This window comes from Canis lupus, chromosome 12, assembly GCF_048164855.1.
Source record: "Canis lupus baileyi chromosome 12, mCanLup2.hap1, whole genome shotgun sequence".
NCBI classification, from domain to species: domain Eukaryota; kingdom Metazoa; phylum Chordata; class Mammalia; order Carnivora; family Canidae; genus Canis; species Canis lupus.
In genome coordinates this window covers 46816965-46837480 of record NC_132849.1, presented here as the reverse complement: position 1 = coordinate 46837480, position 20516 = coordinate 46816965, and the positions used below count along the sequence as shown (strand labels likewise).

At 35.6% G+C, this 20516-nt stretch overlaps 1 protein-coding gene and 1 long non-coding RNA gene across 3 annotated transcripts in view; one reads left to right on the top strand and one right to left on the bottom strand.

Annotated features, from left to right (window-relative positions):
• ATAD2B (ATPase family AAA domain containing 2B) overlaps positions 1-20516 on the bottom strand; it is a 158759-nt gene that overhangs the window by 74435 nt on the left and 63808 nt on the right. For both annotated transcript variants that reach the window (XM_072770929.1, XM_072770930.1), the window contains exons 14-15: positions 9756-9915; positions 2809-2899 (exon numbers count right to left, since the gene is read on the bottom strand). In XM_072770929.1, the coding sequence (XP_072627030.1) occupies positions 2809-2899; positions 9756-9915 (251 nt within the window). The remainder of the gene's footprint in view (positions 1-2808; positions 2900-9755; positions 9916-20516) is intronic.
• The window catches only part of LOC140601654 (uncharacterized), a 39333-nt gene continuing 36093 nt past the window's right edge, over positions 17277-20516 (top strand). Inside the window, exon 1 of the long non-coding RNA XR_012004647.1 lies at positions 17277-17410. This is a non-coding gene — a long non-coding RNA (uncharacterized lncRNA). The remainder of the gene's footprint in view (positions 17411-20516) is intronic.

The window sequence follows — 20516 nt, the reverse complement described above, 5'->3', positions numbered from 1 at the left end:
AGTCCCAAGATCAAGTCCCACATCGGGCTCCCTGCATGGAGCCTGCTTCTCCCTCTGCCTGTGTCTCTGCCTCTCTCTCCCTCTCTCTTCCTCTCTCTCTCTCTCTGTAGTCTCTCATGAATAAATAAATCTTTAAAAAAATAAAAGCATATTTTTTCACTCTCCAAAGGGTCCTGATTTAGAAAAAGATATAGATAATATGATCATTTTGTATATACAGGAAATACAGCTATTACAGTTAAAAGCTGATATTAAGGAAACTATCAACATCCCTTTCATAAGAGTTCCATAATCATATTAATAATTCTACCATTACAATCCTAATAATCTGATGAATACAAATATCTAGATACCAAAGGAAAGCATTCTTTTTTTTTTTTTTTAAGTAAGCTCTATGCCCAATGTGGGGCTTGAACTCATGACCCCCCGAGATCAAGAGTCACGTGCTCTACTGACTGAGCCAGCAAGGCATCTCAAGAAAAAGCATTCTTAAATACTGCCACTTATGGAAATTTGTCTGAAAAACTGAAAATACAAAAAGGTTATAGACTAGACAAGTGAAATACTAAAATTTTATGAAGTTATTGTAGAAGTAAAACAGCAAATGTAATGAAGGCCCACAAGATAGACGCCTCACTGATATACTTTCATTGTTTGTGAAAATGAATAGAGAAATAGGATTAGAGATCCTCATAACCTTAAGCTCCTACTATTTGTGCATGTGACCTAGACATTGAAATTATGTGAGGACTACTTTTAAAAATCTCACCTATTATGCATGCAAACCTATCCACGTACTTGGGAATTTATTTCAAGGTAAAAGTTACCAAATCCATAACCTCTAACATGAGGTCAGTTGTCTTTGCAGTTTCATCAAGACTACATATTCTTTTTGTTAGGCATAAATTTCACTGAACTGAATCCGTGTATGTTAAAACATGTTCGGGATACAGAAAGTGATAAGTTCATAATGAATTTAAAATTTATTACTATTTCATTCCTGTTTGAAGACCTGCATTTGATTTGTTTTAATGTGAAACTGGCTTCTTACATGGAATATATGTCAAAATCAAAAACAGAAGTCATTTAGTTATAATGGATTTTTACATCACTCTCCAGGAAGAAAATGGTGTAAATATAAGCAGATTCTAACCCGCCGCCGCCGCCGCTGCCACCCACAAAAGGCAAGAAAAGTTTTTTAGTCCTATAAGAAATTATGTCTTTAAATTTTTTAAACTTAAGAAACTGATTAAGAGCTAAAATAAATCACTTGGAATAATGAGAAGTAGTAGCATTTGGAAATGAAAAAGGAAACTAAGATTCTTATATTTAGGATGAAGGATTAAGAGTGTAGTATTTCAGATGGTAGGTAGGGTAACAGTAAGTAATTGTAAAACACCTATCTTTTAGGGAATTTCCAAAATTATTTGAAGATTTCTGCTTATTTCAGTTAAGGATCATTCTGTGACAAATTCACAGAAAAATCTACAAAGAATTCCCAGTCTGACTGATACTCTAATAAAATAATATCACAAAAGTAGCAGGAAATCAAAGGGGTCAAATTTCAAAAAGGGAAAAGACTGGATTTTGTACCAAATACCACCCTCTCCCATAAAGCAGCACAAGGCTTTGCAAAGGTCAAGCCAAATTTACATGAAATGGGTTTGGCGCATGCTCTCTTATACCAGGCAAAGCTTAAACTGGAGTAGTGCTGGAGAGATTTACGTTTTCTCCTCACCAGAAGATGTCGAGGTCTTTGTGGTTCAAAAGCTGAGGGATGCTGCTTCGGAGATGGAGGTCCCTGTGGATGAAGAGGATAATTCGGATGTAGCTAACTGAATGGACTAATGTTCTATTTAAGTTTTAATATTTGATGGTGGATCACAATGATTTTTTAAACTATAGTTGTTCTTTCTGGTTTTGGTAACTTTGAAGTTTTCCCAAGTAGACTGCTGATTGTTAGTGAACTTATTTTGGGGATTTTTTTCATAATGCTTAAAAAGTTCATGGAGAAAGATTTTTTAATTTTTATTTGTGAGAGAATAAGAGGAAAACAGACAAAAGATAGAAAAAGAATGAAGGAGAAATACCAATGTGTATACTCAGTTGCTTAATATGTATTCATTTTTATTTCAGACCTAATTAGAGCCAAAACCTTGAATTCCAAAAACCTTGAATTCCATCTCTTATGTAAGATCATGTATGCACATAAAATACTCTCATTACATCCTTTTAGGACAGTAGTATTCATTCATCATTCACTCTGTGGGGGGGGGGGGCAGGGGGGATCTTCCACTCTGTGAATAATCTAACATTAAATTCGAAAGTTTTGTATTTTGGGAAATACTAGCAGATGCCAGTAAGTATTTTCTTTGAAGACTCCTCTCACTCAACTTCTTTCTAGACCACAGGCATGAAGATGAGCCCATCAGGTAATCTGCAAAGTAAAAGACTATAGTCCTGCCTTCAACATGGATCTTTATCTTTCAAGGTTTATTTTTCCTAGTAAAATTTCTGAGGGAGAAATCCCTAAAAGGACACACTGCAGTAATATTATGAAAATCCAGCACTGAATGAAAAGCATATTACATCTAGTTTTGTTAATAATCAAACACCTAATGGCAGCTAAGATTGTAATTTAGAAATGTTCAAACTTCAAGTGAAACGTTCAAAATAATTTTTACACTTAAAGGCTGAGCCAGCTGTGTCTATTGCACAAAGAAAGAACTATACTCATTCACATTCCAAACATAAGGGGAGGCTGAGCAGAACAAACAACAATCAAAGAATTCAAATAATAGCACTCACCAACACATTTTTCAGCCAATTCACCTAAAAAAGCATCTGACAATTTTGGATTCCAGTCCCTGGTATGGATTTGTAAAATATGTTTTCTTGCCTAAGAAAAAAAGTACAAATAAGTACAATATCAACAGCCACTCAAATATATTAGCTGGAAGAAATTTATGCACTAATCATATCCCAGAAAAACAACTTCATTTTTTTTTAACAACTTCATTTTAAAAGCAATTTAAACACCATAGCATCCACATCAACTCTGATTCCCATAATAATAATATAGTAATATGCAGCAGAGATCATGTATATGTGTTTCACAAACTAACATATTTAATATTCTGAGAGGTGAAGGACTTGACTAGTGGAACATATGACTAAGTGATCTAGGACTAGATTCAAAACTAAGCTTCACTGTTGTACATCAGATCATTTCTACCATCTAAATACATATGAACAAGAAAATTTAATGTGTCATAACATTTATAATCTTTTTACTGAAAAATAATTAACAGTGTTAAAAGTTTGAGATGTACAAAATAATGATTCAACAATTCCATACAAAAAAAAAAAATTCCATACATTACACAGTGCTAATTTTTTTTTTTTCTTTTAAAGTAGGCTCTAGGGATGCCTGGGTGGCTCAGTAGTTTAGCGCCTGCCTTCAGCCCAGGGCATGATCCTGGAGTCCCGGGATTGAGTCCCATATCAGGCTCCCTGCATGGAGCCTGCTTCTCTGCCTCTCTCTCGCTGTGTCTCTCATGAATAAATAAATAATATCTTTTTTTAATTTTTATTTATTTATGATAGTCACAGAGAGAGAGAGAGAGGCAGAGACATAGACAGAGGGAGAAGCAGGCTCCATGCACCGGGAGCCCGACATGGGATTCGATCCCGGGTCTCCAGGATCGCGCCCTGGGCTAAAGGCAGGCGCTAAACCACTGCGCCACCCAGGGATCCCCAATAAAATCTTTTTTAAAAAAATACATAAATAAATAAAATAAAATAGGCTCTATACCTAACATGGAGCTTGAACTCACTACCCTGAGATCAAGAGTTGCATGCTCTACCAACTGAGCCGGCCAGGCACCACTTAGGGGTAACTTGTAAGCAAACTATAGTTTTAGATTTCACAAAACTTTCGGTTATATCACATGCATGAGTTATTATAACTGATAATCAACTAAACAAATAATTTAAAACTTGAAAAAAAGTTTTAAGTTAAAAAATTACAATGAAATAGAGAAATATAATGCATATTACCTTATAAATTAGTTGATGCCTTGGCATTTAATAATAGTTCAGTAAAAATTAATAATTCATTTTTTAAAAATTAAATGAGCAATTCTAACTTTTTTTTCAAAGTAGCATTCTCTACCTTAAATCTGACTGTATAGCACAACCAAGATTTTAACATCTTGATTTCAAATTAAAAATCTTCTTCCACAGTCAAAAAGAAACTGAAGTAGTAAGAATCCACAATCAGCTGATAACACCATCATGAAGATTGACATCAGACTTTTATTTTCAGTTTTGCCTTATTTCAAGGAAAAAACACTTTGTAAAACTTGAATGTACTCATTCCAACACTGCTACTTGAGTTTCTTAAGACCATGAAAAAGCAGGAGTTCCTGGGTGGCTCAGTGGGTTGAGCAGCCAGCTCTCAATTGTGGCTCACATCATGACCTGAAGGTCCTAGGATCAAGCCTCAAGTCAGGCTCCATGTTCAGTAAGAAGTCTGCTTAAGGATTCTTTCTCTCTCCCTCTTCCTCTGCCCCACCCCTGCTCTTGTGAGCACACACTCTCTCTAAAATAAATAAATAAATCTTTAAAAAAAAAAAAAAAAGACTATAGAAAAGCAAATTATAGGGATCCCTGGGTGGCTCAGAGGTTTGGCACCTGCCTTTGGCCCAGGGCATGATCCTGGAGTCCCGGGATCGAGTCCCACATTGGGCTTCCTACATGGAGCCTGCTTCTCCTCTGTGTCTCTGTCTCTGTCTCTCTCTCTCTCATGAATAAATTAAATCTTTAAAAAAAGAAAAGAAAAAGTTATAACCAAGATGATAATTTTAGTGGCTTGATGAGAAATTTGGGGGTCCAGGAAAAAAACATAAAGAACTCCAAAGTCATAAAGATAAAACTATGCTCAAAAAGTTGATAAAATCTGGGATCCCTGGGTGGCGCAGTGGTTTAGCGCCTGCCTTTGGCCCAGGGCGCGATCCTGGAGACCCGGGATCGAATCCCACGTCGGGCTCCCAGTACATGGAGCCTGCTTCTCCCTCTGCCTATGTCTCTGCCTCTCTCTCTCTGTGTGTGACTATCATAAATAAATAAAAAAATTTTTTAAAAAAAGTTGATAAAATCTGGTATCAATAGCTATTGCTCTAATTCCAGGTTCTAAGTTAGGTGTTCAGCTACCAGAAATAAAGCAATGATATGACACTTATTTTCTTCCAACTTGAAGTACTTGCCTGTATATTTAAAATGTATAAAATCAAGGTCAAAAAAGATATCCTGAGAGCTTCTATTCTCTACAAGAAAACATTAAGAATCTATTTGACCTCATTAGCAGCACAAGCACCACTTGTAGAAGACCCTACAGAATTAGGAAAACAACAACAACAAAAAAAGCAGGCTGGAAGATATCTCAAAAAAAGATATCTCAATAAGATCTATTCTTATCCTGTCATTTTAAAAATAAGTAAAATAAGTAAAAATAAGTAAAGGTTTAGAGAAATGAAATTAATTACTTAAGATCAAAGTTATTGCCAGGTCTCTAAAACATTTAGTGCCCTGCTCTTACCCTATATAATCAGTCTCCCTTCTTTATCATAAAAAGAAGAAAAAGAAGAATAACTCAGAAGAAGAAAGTACTTAAATCAGAAATGCTTCATTATGTACTTTCTTCTATATGGCAGAATAACAGAATAAGTTCTATGCCTTCCCCTAAAAGAAAGTAGCTTCCTCTACTATTAAGATTCAGAGACAAATTCAAGTTCCTCATTTTTCAGGATTCATAAATACACACATAACACTTTTAATAATAATCATTAAGTGTTGATCATAATAAAGGAAAAGTAACAAAAGAAACTAAAAAGCATCACTAATTCAAGAAGGTGTGTGCTATTTTATGCTAATAGAGTTAACTAAAATTTGCTTTTACTTTTTTTTGTAAGATTTTACTTATTTGAGAGAGAGGAGAGAGAGAGAGAGAGAGAGAGAACGTGAGAGCACAAAAAGGGAGGAGTGGCAGAAGGAGAGGGAGAGGGAGAAGCGGGCTCCCCGCTGAGCAGGGAGCCTCACTCAAGTCTTGATTTCAGGACCCTGGGATCATGACCTGAGCCGAAGGCAGGTAGGTACTCAACTGAGCCACCCAGGGCCCCCTACTTTTTTTTCTTTTTTTTACTTTTATTTGGTCAAACGGCAGGAGTCATGATATTCCATGGTCCAAACTACAGGACTAATATGAAACACTAACAGGTATCACTTTAAATTAATGTCCTAAATGGATCCTTACTGCTACCTTTAATGCTCCCTAGGTCATTCATTAGGTCTATCTCCCAGTAGACTCGTTCAGTTTCTTTGTTTTCACAGTTTCTCATTCACACCTTGTTTCCTCATTCACCAAGAAAACTGAAGCAGTCAAAAGATAAGTTCCAGAGACGCTCCACCCCAAATCTGTCCACCTGTCTGCATTTGTACCCATAATATTCTTCTTCCTAGTATCACAGACAAACTATCCAATTCCTATCTAAAGTCATTCTCACCACTCATACAATAAATACTACAGCTCCTCTTCCCTATTAGGACACGCTATGATAATTCTTTCTCAATTTCATCACCAAAATTTCCTCCTCTATTGGCTTTATGTCTCAGCTTAAAAATCACAGATTCTCTTGCCTCCAATTCCCTCAACATCTATCACCTCAATTTTTTGCTTCCTTTTGCAACAAAACTCTATGAAAAACTTACTTTCATTCTCTGTCTCCAATTCCTCCCATCCTGTTCTCTCTTAAACTAACCATACTTGTCAAGTTTTTTTGCACCCACTACTAATTCACCTTTCTCCCATCTAGGTTCACTGATAACCTACATAATGCTAAATATAATGGCCCATTTACTGTCCTCATCTGACTTAACTGAACAACATCTGAAAAAGTTAGTCACACCCTCTTCATCAATACACTTTCTTCATTTGGCTTCCAGAATCCACTCTTATGTGGATTTACCTCACTAACTGTTTCTTAGGACAGAGGATTTGATAATCTCAACTAATCTTGTAATCTCAGGACTTTATCTAAGAAAAAAAAAAAAAAAACAGTCCAAGCCTGTTCCACAGACACAGACCAAGAAAAATGACCTTAGGTTTAAGTTTCAAAGCACAATTTCCTTGAAATGTAGAAAGTTAAAATTCACATGGAAAATCATGTCAAGATCTATGCTGTACAATGTAATAAACCACTAGCCACATAATGCTATTTTACTTAAAATTTTTTAAGATTTTATTTATTTATTTATTTTATTTATTTTATTTATTTTATTTTATTTTATTTTAGATTTTATTTTATTTAGATTTTATTTAGATTTTATTTTAGATTTATTTTATTTATTTATTGGGAGAGAGACACGGCAGGGGAGAGAAGTAGATTCCCCGCTGAGCAGAGAGCCCAATGCAGGACTCAATCCCAGGACCCTGAGATCATGACCTGAGCTGAAGGCTGATGCTTACCCAACTGAGCCACCCAGGAGCCCTCTTTCATGTAAATATTTAAGAACATTTAAAATTCAGTTCATTATCACACTAGTGACATTTCAAGACCTCAATAGCCATATGTGGTTAGTGGCTACTATGCTGGATCTTGCTCAATGCAAATACAGAATATTTCCATCATTACAGAAAATTCAATTGGACAATGCTGATCTAGGCCTTGTTTATTGTTAAATCTCTGATTTGTGTGGGCAGTACCTGAATTGTGAGGACTATACTTAACATACATGACTAAGGGCCACATGACTAGAAGACAATTGGTTAATTGAGATAATGGCTTTTCTGTGTCAAAATGAACACAGGCTATGTCTCTTAGACTAAAACACAGGGCAACCGTGTCGGGACCCCCTCTCACTCCTGAGAGCTTTCTCTGTATCTTTGCTCAATAAACTTTTATCACTTTACTCAAAAACAAAAACAAAAAATAACAAAAACCTAAACACATTCTCCATGTACGCTAGAGTCTAAAAGATGTGCTTGGACTGTAAGATGTCCCAAACAAGAGAGCTGATGCTTCCCCATACTGAAATAGACTGCTCTCACTTCAGTCTTGTCTCTTACAACTAAGCATACCTCTACACTTTTTTTTTAACTTTTTTTTTTTTTAATTTTTATTTATTTATGATAGTCACACAGAGAGAGAGAGAGAGGCAGAGACACAGGCAGAGGGAGAAGCAGGCTCCATGCTCCGGGAGCCTGACGTGGGATTCGATCCCGTGTCTCCAGGATCGCGCCCTGAGCCAAAGGCAGGCACCAAACCGCTGCGCCACCCAGGGATCCCCACCTCTACACTTTAATACAGCCCTGAAAGCTATACTTGGGTAATGAAAATGATGCTGTATATACCATGTTTCTTATCCTGACAAAGTCAGGTAAATTCAGTACCAAATTAAAACCTCTATGTTAGACAGTCAATCCAAAACTGAGACAACACTAGTGGCTGTACAGATTGATTTCAGACTGAAGTATTAATAACTGCTCTACACAGCACCATTGTCTTCATTTCCCTATAGTTTTATACAGTCCTAATCACAGCCTTTCACATCTATGTATGTAACCACGCATTTTACGTGGAGATCTAAAATCAAATATATATGATAATTAAATGAGTATATATTATATATTCAAAAATAGTATCTTCTTTCTTTAGGTTATATTTGTATAGGTATATGTTTTAAGTGTTTTCATTAGGCTTATATTAAATAGTAAATTACATAAAAATATTGCCAAAGCATCTTCTCTACATATATCTCTCCCCTTTCAAACTTGAGTTCTCAGTGAAGAGATTATGATTAAATTGGTCAAACCAAGAACAACAATAAAAATTTTAAGCAGGGGACACATGAGCCTGGGGTCCTGGAATTGAGTCCCACATCGGGCTCCCTGCAAGGAGGCTGCTTCTCCCTCTGCCTGTATCTCTCCTGAATAAATAAATAAATAATTCTTAAAAAAGATTTTGAGCAGAGTTAGGGGAAAAATGTATAAAATATTAAATAGTATTTTACACAATGATTATACATTGCCCTGTTTTAATTATACATTCTTAAAAATATACTATAATGAGTAACTGTTGCTGTTTTTAGTTAAATATGATGTTATGGTCATTTCTGTGAAAATTTGCACATTGGGTTCACATTCATAAACTCGTTAATACTCTAAAAACATTATTTTTATGGGAACACAGCTCCCTTGGCTAACTGGAGACATATAACCAGTCATTCAAGATAATTACTACACAATCTGGAGAACTAAAGAAAGAATAAGTAAGCATTTTAGTAACCTAATCAAGGGTTTTCCTCTTCCTAAAAGTCATAAATGTTGTAACAATTGTTAATAGAAAAGGACTGAGGTATCCCTGGGTGGCGCAGCGGTTTAGCGCCTGTCTTTGGCCCAGGGCGCGATCCTGGAGACCCGGGATCGAATCCCACGTCGGGCTCCCAGTGCATGGAGCCTTCTTCTCCCTCTGCCTATGTCTCTGCCTCTCTCTCTCTCTGTGACTATCATAAATAAATAAAAATTAAAAAGAAATAGAAAAGGACTGAATTATTCAAGTTTTTGAGACTTACGAAGATATCCCATTAGTACAAAATTCTTAAAATGAAAATTCATAAAACACCACTCTCAAAGTTCACATATGCTTCATAACTGGATCACAAATAAATCTTAATACATTAAAAACAGAAACTTTTACCTTTTGATCAGGCAGGTTGAAAAGGAATTCTCTGTCAAAACGACCCGGTCTCCTAAGAGCAGGATCGATAGAATCAAGTCTGTTTGTAGCACCAATAACAACAATTTCACCCCTATTATCTAATCCATCCATAAGAGCAAGGAGGGTTGACACTATGGAGCTGTAACAAAAGTTTCAGACAAAATTTTAAATTAAAAAAAGGAAAGGAAAAAAATTATAAAAACTGCTGCTCATACTAAACTTTATTGGTCTTAAATGCTACTAAAATTATAGAACTAATAAATCTTAATGCAAAGTAATGAACAGAAATCATTTTTGAAAGTATTCAAATGATACATTAATAGATACTTAAAGCACAGAAACAAGAGATAAGGACTTCATCAAAATTAACAATTTTTCTGCTTCAAAGGGCACTATCAAGAAAAGTAAAAAGGCATCTAAAGAACAGGAGAAAATATTTGCAAATCATATATCTATCTAATAAGGGTCTAGGGTCTAGAATATACAAAGAACAATTACTACTCAACAATAAAAAAAGAAATTAACTCAACTTAAAAATAGGCAAAAATTTTGAAAGACATTTCTCCAAAAAAGATATAAAAGAGGGCCCCAGCATCAGGGATATCCAAATCAAAACCAAATGAGTTACCACTTTAAACCCACTAGGATGATAATCAAAAAGACAGATAATAATAAGTGTTGTTGACAAGGCTGTAGAGAAATGGGAACATTCAAACACTGCTTGATGGGAATGTAAAATGGTGTACTTCTTTGGAAAATAGTCCGATAGTTCCTTCGATTATTAAACACTGAGTTACCATATGATCCAGCAATATCCATAAAGGACTTGTACACGTTCCTTCGATTATTAAACACAGAGTTGCCATATGATCCAGCAATGTCCATAAAAGATTTGTACACAATGTCCATAGTAGCTTTATTCATTCATTCATATTCTACTTCTACAAGAAGTAGAAGCAACTCAAATGTCCAACAACTGATGAATGGATAAATAAAATGTAGTATAACCATACAATGAAATATTATTTATCAAAAAATACAAATGAAGTACTGATAAATGCTATTAATGCAGATGAACCTTAAAAACATTGGGACTAACTGGAAAAAAAAGCCAGTCACAAAAGTCCTCATACTGTATGATTCCATTTATATGAAGCACCCAATAGGCAAATCTATACAAACACAATGTATATTAGGGGTTGCCTCAATGTATATTTGAGGGTAGGAAGGAGTTGAAGAGGAGGTTGGAGAGAGATGGATAAAGGTTTGAAGCTTTCTTGCTGGGGAGATGAAAATGTTCTATAATTTATTATGGTGATGGTTACACAACTCTGGAAATATACTGAAAGCCACTGAACATATACTTTAAATGACTGAACTGTATGATATATGAACAGTATCTCAATAAAGTTGTTTTTAAAATTATAGCACATGGCTGGCTCAGTCAGTAGAGTGTGTGACTCTTGATCTCCAGATCATGAGTCTGAGCCCTACAATGGGTGTAGAAATTACTTAAAATTAATTTTAAAAAAAAATTTAGAAAAAAATAAAATTAAAAAGTAAAAAAAAAATTTTTTTAGAGAAATATTAAAGTCTGTTTTTAAATGACAGCAATCTTGAGGAGGTTTATGTCTGGCAATTTATATGATGTTTAGAGTTCCTAAAGAATTACATTTGCATTATTGTTATACTTTTGGATGATTTCTTTAGAATAGCTACTATTTTAACTAAGTTCAATCAAAATCATTTTGTGCATATTTTAGCTTTTGAAACTATTACTTAAACATTTCTGAATAAAAATGTTGCATGTCTAATTATAACAAAAACTGTAGTTCTAGTAACAAAGGTCTTCCTACTGTTTTCCAACTGTTCTCACTTCTATCCTTTTATTCTTACTGCTAACATCTACCTAAAATAACTTCCCCAAAATGCTCAATAAGTTAAAGAAATCATTCTCACTCCCGAACAAACTGTTATATTTCTAAAAACTATAAACGGAACCAAAATGCTAGAGACACAGTGTACATGCATAGAGTGGATTTGTGCTTGCTCTTTTCTAATTAAATAAGTGAAATATAATTATCTAAGTGTCTCATTTCAGATATAATAGGTGCAAAGTAAGTATCCCTAAGTATTAATTTGTATTTAAACTCCAATTTCTCCTTAGGTATTTCAAGTGTTTGTTCAGATTTATCAGCATTTTTGGGGTAACTGGGTGGCTCAGTCAATAAAGCATCCAATTCTTGATTTCAGCTTAGGTTATAACTTCAGGGTCCTGAAATCGAGCCCTGCGTCAAGCTCCAAGCTTAGTGGGGAGTCTGCTTGAGAGACGGTCTCCTTCTCCCATTGCCCTCCCCCACCCTCTCAAATAAATAAATAAATCTTAAAAATACATACATTTATCAGCATTTTTAAGTATTTTCTACAAGGGTTTTCAGAAAACAAAGCCTCAAACACAACCAGAAACAGAATTACCACCTAGCTGAGATTCTACCAAAAGCTGTCTTCTTCAGAAAGATCAAACACCAGCCCCTGGATCGAAATCCTTTAGTAACCCTTATTACACTCAAAGTCCAAACTACTTAATATTATATTATATTATTAATATAATTAATATTTAATACAATATTAATATTATATTTGAAGCCTGGTTGCCTGTCCTAGCCCTTTCTCTTACATTATCTTCTAAAAGCATCTGTATTACCTTCAACTAAAATAAAATAAAATCAACTGGAATTGTTTCATATGGTGTGAAGGATCCAGTCTTATTTTTCACCAGATACCCAATTCTGCCAGCATTATTTATTAAAAAAGTCATCCTTTGCTAACAGCACTGCATTGACTCTTTTATTACAAATCAAGCATCCATCCATATATATGTGTAGATTTTTATATTGCTCTGCACTCTGTTCCATTTGTCTGTTTAGTCTTCCATCAACATCAAATTATCTTAACCTTAAGAGGCCTTAATAACCAGTAGAGCAAGTACTCCCACCTTGTTTTTCCTAAGTCTCCACTGTTCTTTTTTCTTTCTCCACTGTTCTCAATCCTTATTTCCATATAAATTCCAGAACTGTCTTATCAAATTCTACCCCAAAACAAGTTGTGATTTTGAATAGAATTATACTGAATCTATTGATAAATATGGAAGAACAAAAACTTATAAATATGAAGTCTTCCAAGTCCTGTACAGGATTATTTCTCTCCATTTATTTAATCCTCCTTTAATGTTTCTGAATTGAGTTTTATTCTTTTCTCCAAAGACGTACATGGAACTTAATTTATTCCTAGTTTTCTTATTTCCTAATGAGTTTATAAATAATAATTTTACATTTTTATGCAGAAAACTGGTACACAGAAAGGCAAAATTCTCTACAATGGTTGGTTTAACCTTGCTAGATACTCATTACTATATCTAAATCTACATACAGACTGCTTTGGAATTTCTACAGGCATAATTATATCATCTATAAATAATTTCTTTTTTATGAAAGTCAGAGAGAAAGAGAGAGAGATCGACAGAGACATAGGCAGAGGGAGAAGCAGGCTCCATGCACCGGGAGCCCGATGTGGGATTCGATCCCGGGTCTCCAGGATCGCACCCTGGGCCAAAGGCGGGTGCCAAACTGCTGCGCCACCCAGGGATCCCTCATCTATAAATAATAATGGTATTGTTTATTCCTCTCCATTATACACACCTTGTATTATTTTGTCTCGTCAGACTACAGTGACTGGGATCTATGTATGGTGTTGATCAGAAGTGTTCACAGCCATGCTTATAACTCCTTATATTAAAAGTTTTCATTTGTTAACATTATGTATATTTGTAATAGGTTCTTAGAGATATCTCATATTCCTCATTCTGAGATGTGTGACCTTATCAAAAACAAATATTAAATTGCATCCATTTCTTCCACATCTAAGATGATTATATGATTTTTCATTAATATGATGGGATGAATTTTTTATTTTTCTAATATTAATCAAACCTTGTATATGTGAAATACGATCAATTTGGTCCATTAGCTTTTTTATATCCTGAAGTCACATGTTACTAGTTTGTTTAGTTTTATATCCACATTCACAAGTGAAATTGGATTCCAATTAACTTTCTCATACTGTTCTAAACAAGTTTAAGCCTTTTGAAGATAAACTTCACATACAATACACTGAACACAATGGGGTAAGTTTTGAAGTGTGTATACACATGTGAAACTACCATCACTAACAAAATAAGTAACGTATCCATCACACTCTTCCTCATATTCCTTTGTAATCCATCCCTACGGCTTCTCCTTGACCTCTTCCAATCCCCAGGCAACCATGATCTATATAGTCTGTCACTACAGATTAGCCTTCATTTTCTAAAATCTCATACGTGGGCAGCCCGGGTGGCGCAGTGGTTTAGCGCAGCCTTCAGCCCAGGGCATGATTCTGGAGACTTGGGATTGAGTCCCACATCAGACTCCCTTCATGGAGCCTGCTTCTCCCTCTGCCTCTGTCTCTGCGTCTCTCTCTCTCCCTCTGTCTCTCATGAATAAATTTTTAAAATCTTAAAAAAAATAAAATCTTATACGTATAGGATCATACAGTACTTTTTTTTTTTCTGGATTCTTCCATTCAACATAATTATTTTAAGGTTTACCACGCTGTTGCTTTACTAACAGTCTGTTCCTTTTTATGCCTAAGCAATATTCCATTATATGGATATGCCTCAATTTGTTTATTGATTCACATTCTGATGGCCATTTGGATTGTTCCCAATTTGGGACTACTAGGAAAAAATTATAAACATTCACATATAAGTCATTAAGATTTTCCTGTTATTTTTTTCCTGTTTCATAAGTTCTATATATTATCTTAAGTTCAGGCCTTTATTCTCTTAACCTTTAACATTTAAATAATCTGATATGTCACATTTTGCATGCCTAATACTGCTTCTCAGGGTCTTCTTTTTGTCATAACCAATCATGCCAGATGTTTGTTAATTTTGTTACTTTTTTTCAAAAAAGCAACTTTTTGATTTCTTGATATCTGTATGTCTTTCCTTGCAGTTCATATATTGTTTGCTATTTTTTGTTTACTAGTAACACAGAATTAGAATAGTTAACAGGAAAAAAATTCTCTGCTTATCTTTTTGTTGTTTCGTGTATTTTGTGTATTACTAAGCTTTGGAAATTAGTTATGATTTAAGCCACGATATATGAACAAATTTTGTAAATCCTGTGAATGTCTGAAAAGTGTTCGTTCTAAATTTATCTTAGATATGTATACCCAGTAGATCATAAAATAGGGTTGTTCAAATAATCATAGTGCATTAATTTATTTTTTTGCTCATTTAGGTATTTTAATTACTGAGAGGCATATAATATCTCTCACAATGATTATCAATTTGACTGCAGTTCTGTCAATTTTTGTTTTATACAATTTGAAACACAGTTATTAGGGAATTAAAAATTCTAAATTGTTATATCTTCTAATAAATTGAAGCTTTTGTCATTATAATTTGACCCTCTCCATATGTATAAAAATGCTTTCTGCTTCACAGTCTATTTTGTCTTATATTAATACAGCTACAGCAGTATACCGTTAGTATTTAGTTGGCATATTGTCATGCATTTTATGAATGACTGTTATGGACATTTTATATAAATAAAATAGTATGGAGCACTTGGTGGCTCAGTCAGTTAAGCATCTGACCCTTAATTTCAGCTCAGATTATGATCTCAGGGCCATGAGATCAAGCCCCATGTCTGCCTGGGATTCTCTCTCTCCTTTTGCCCTTCCCCCAGTTCATACACCCATTTGCTCTAATAAATAAATAAATATCTTTAAATAAGTAAAATACTACATAACATGTAACCTTTTGTATATGAATTACTTTATTTAGCATTAAGTCTCTGAGCTTCATCCATGTTAAATGTACCTGCACAAGGTAGACCCATGTAGCATGTGCCATAATTTCATTTCTTTTTAGGGCTAAATCATATGGATATAACTCGTTCTGTTTATCCACTCAACAGTTGATGGACATATGGATTATTTCCATATTTTGGCTATTATGAATAAAACTGCTATAAATATTTGTGGCTAAGATTTTGCATGCCTTTTCCTACCATTTTACTTGGAATGTTTCTATATCCTTATACATAATGTGACTCTTATACACAAAGTGTTGTCATATTTGGTTTTTCCCCAGTATGACGATCTTTGTCAATTAAAAAGAACATCTAGGGGAGCATGGGTGGCTCAGCTGGTTAAGCCTCCAACTCTCGGTTTCAACTCAGGTCACAACCTCATTAGTCATGAGATTGAGCCCTGAGTCAGGCTCTCTACTCAGCAGAAAGTCTGCTTGAAGATTCTCTCCCTCTGCCTCTTCACCCACACACTCTTTCTTCCTCTCCAAAATAAATTTTAAAATCTTTAAATCTTAAAAAAAAAAAAAAAAAAGAACATTTAGTCTGGGGCATCTGGGCAGTTCAGTTGGTTAAGCAGCCGACTCTTGATCTCATCTCAGGTCATGATCTCAGGATCCTGTGATCAAGCCCCACATTAGTCTCCATATCCAGTGGGGAGTCTGCTTAAGGATTCACTCACTCCTCCCTCTGCTCCTCACCCCCACCACCAATGCCACCCCACCCCCGGTCACATGTGCACATGTATACTTTCTCTCTTTAAAATAAATAATTTTGGGGGGATCCCTGGGTGGCGCAGCGGTTTAGCGCCTGCCTTTGGCCCAGGGCGCGATCCTGGAGACCCGGGATCGAATCCCACATCGGGCTCCCGGTGCATGGAGCCTGCTTCTCTCTCTGCCTGTGTCTCTGCCTCTCTCTCTCTCTCTGTGACTATCATAAATAAAAAAATAAAAAAAAATCTGATTAAAAAAATAAATAAATAAAATAAAATAAAATAAATAATTTTTGGGATCCCTGGGTGGCGCAGCGGTTTGGCGCCTGCCTTTGGCCCAGGGCGCGATCCTGGAGACCCGGGATCGAATCCCACATCGGGCTCCCGGTGCATGGAGCCTGCTTCTCCCTCTGCCTATGTCTCTGCCTCTCTCTCTCTGTGACTATCATAAATAAAAATAAATAAATAAATAAATAAATAAATAAATAAATAAATAAATAAATAAAATAAATATTTTTTTAAAAATTTAGTCTGTTTACATTCCATATCATTTTTTTATATATCTGGATTTAAATCTACAATTGTATTTGTGCTGCTTCTCCCACTAGTTCTATGATTCTCCTCCTCTTCTTGATTGCATTTGGATTTTTTTTTATTATTCCTCACCACTAACAACCAACATTTTAGAAATTACAGTATGTTTTAATTACTGTAGAGATCAAAACCTGCATATTTGGTATTCAAAGGCTCCCCCCAAGTTTGATGAAGACCCTGTCAGATAACCCGTTCCTCTGCTTCAGAAAATAACTATAAAACATGTATGTAATAATACGTATTGCCTATGTAATGCGTATGTAATAATACACATGCATATACTTAAAGGAGCTGATGAGTAAACAGAGATACACAGACTCTACTGGAAATTCATAGTCAACTAGAGGAAAGAACATAGAGAAAATCAAGTTCCCCTCTCTCTGGCTTTTCTGCATGGGGCTAACTACAGTGAGGTAAGTAAAGAAGATTATGTTAAGGAAAATCCCTTAACTTTCCAGCCTGAGAGTTCAGAAAAGAGAAGGCTGATCTTTAACACTAAAGAATGTGGGGGGGGTCCCACAAGGGCAAGAGTCAGTAAAGACATTCCCAAAAATCTAACTACCCCTAACCCCTAAATCTGAATGACCCCTAACAACAAAGGCACAGAACCAAGAAACCCGCAAAGAAAAAAGATTTGAAAGGAGACCAAAGCTGCCAGGCAAAAAACAGTCTGTAGTCCAAGCCTAAAACAGAAAATTATCTGTAAAACATAGGAAATACTACCCATAAAAGAAAAATAATAAAATCCAGAGCTTTCAGAAACTAACATTAATAATATTCAGGATGCAATACAAATTTGCCCAACAAATGAAGAACCAAAACAACAGAACATGTCTTCAAAAGAAAAGAAAATCAAGCAGGCCTAACAATGAGATGAAACTAGACGTTAAAGCTAACACAAGGGACGCCTGGGTGGCTCAGCAGTTGAGCGCTTCCCTTTGGCCCAGGGCATGATCCTGGAGTCCTGGGATCGAGTCCCACATCGGGCTCCCTGCATGGAGGCTGCTTCTCTCTGCCTGTGTCTCTGGCTCTCTCTCTCAGTCTTTCTCATGAATAAATAAAATCTTAAAAAAACTAAAAGATAAAAAATAAATTAAGCTAACACAAGAAGGTTTGATAGTTTGTTTTGATTTTAGAGAGAAAGAACAAGAGGGTGGGGGGTAGCAGAGGGAGAGAGAGTCCCAAGCCAACTCTGCACTGGGCACAGACCCAACACAGGGTTCAATCTAACGACCCTGAGTTCATGACCCAAGCTAAAATCAAGACTCAAATGCTGAACCAACTGTGCCACCCAGGTGCCCCTAACAAAGAGGATTTTAAAACTATTATTAATCTGGATGAAGTAAAACAAAACGTTTAAATGAAAATCACACTGGAAAAAATATAAATAATGAAAAAGAATCAAGGAGCACCTAGGTGGCTCAGTCAGTTAAGCATCTGACTGTTGATTTCAGCTAAGGTCATGATCTCATGAGTTGTGAGACTGAGCCCCACATCAGGCTCCCCACTCTGAGTGGAGTCTACTTAAGATTCTCTCTCTCCCCCTCTGCCTCTTCCCTCCCCTACACATACCCATGTGCACACATTTGCTCTCTCCCTAAAAAAGAAGGAAAAAAAAAGTCAAATGTAAGTTCCAAAACTGAAAAATATAGTTTCTGGGACAAAAAATGTGTTGGCTGACAAAAGAGCAAAATGGACATGACGAAGGAAAAAGTAAGTAAGGACTAAAATAAAAGATAAAATAAAAGGACTTAAATAAAAGATAAATAAAAAGTATTACCTCAGATGGAGAGAGAAAAAGATTAAAAAAAGACAAATTTGGCAATACATGATAAACACAAATCAGGATAAAGACAAAGCCCATACTGAAGCATATCATAGCTAAGCTGTTAAAAACCAAAGCTATAAGGGTGCCTGCTGGGTGGCTCAGTCAGTTAGGAAACCAACACCTGATCTCAGGGTCATGAGTTTGAGCCCCACACTGGGCTCCACCTGGCATGGAATCTACTTAAAAACAACAACAACACAAAAAAAGTTATAGAAGCAAATATTCAAAGCAGCAAGGGAAACCACATATTATAAAGTATGGTAACAATGATTCAATTAATGGCTTTCTACTTCCAGGCTGCAAAGTAGGGGACATGGAATCCTTGTGGGAATCAGCAGATACTGCATGGAAGACAGCTCAGATTCTAAGGACACCAAGAGGACATAGAGTTCACCAGAAAGAGTACCAGAGAAGAGAGGACTGCACAGAGAGAGAACTTAGGAAATACTCACAGGGCCCCTCAAAGCTTCAGCTAAACTCTACATGCATATGAGGAAATTAATCAGAGGTCAGGGGAAAAAAACACCCAGAAGGAATAGAAGTAACCGTATTTTAGACCCACAAAGAACCAGGAATATTGCCAGTTCCCACAGATTTAAGCAGCTCAATTCAAGAATGACGGAAAAAAAAAAATGGAGAAAACTCTATCAAGGAATATCATTAAACAAATTGCACAAAACCAGCAATAAAGCAGAAAGTAAAAATTAAAAACAGTCAGAGGATAAAGATATATGACAATAGAAGTCCTTACTGAAACAAAATGACAGACCAACATATTTAAATATTGAAAGGAAAAAAAAGTATAAAGCTCGAATACTATTCCTAGAGAAAATATAAGCAGTTTCTCAAAAAGTTAAGCATAAAAGTACTATACAGTGCAGTAAATCAACTCCTAAGTATCTACCCAAGAGAGATAAAAATATATATGCACACAAAGACATGAAAGTTCAAAGCAGCATTATTCATAATACCCCAACTGGAAACAATCTAAATACATGTCCAAGGACAACTGGTGGCTCAGTGGTTGAGCCTTAGGCTCAGCATGAGGGTCCCAGGATCAAGTCTCACATCGGGCTCCCCACAGAGCCTACTTCTCCCTCTGCCTATGTCTCTGCCTCCTCTTTGTGTCTCTCATGAATAAATAAATAAAATCTTTAAAAAAACAAAAAAGAGGGTGTCCGATAGGAAAACAACACCCAACTATACATTATTTTAAAAACACCTAAAAAAATAAATAAATAAAAAATAAAAAATAAAAAATAAAAATAATAAAAATAATAAAAAAATTAAAAAAAATAAAAAAATAAAAAAAAATAAAAAAAAAATAAAAACACCCTAGAGGTGCCTGAATAGCAAAGTCAGTTAAGCAGTCAACTCTTGATTTCCATTTAGGTCATGATTTCAGGATCATGGGATCAAGTCCTGACTGGCTAGGCACTGTGTAAAGTCCACTCTGTGTAAAGTCCTCTCTCCCTCTGCCCCTCCTCCCACTCAAGTGCCTACCCACCCGCACACACTATCTCTTTCTAAAATAAATAAACCCTGGGGTGCCTGGATAGCTCAGTCAGTTAAGAACCTGTCTTACACCCAGGTCATGATCCCAGGGTCCTGAGATGGAACCCCACATTAGGCTCCTTACTCAGTGAGGAAGGAGCCTGCTTCTCTCTCCCTCTGCCCCTCCTTCTGTTTGT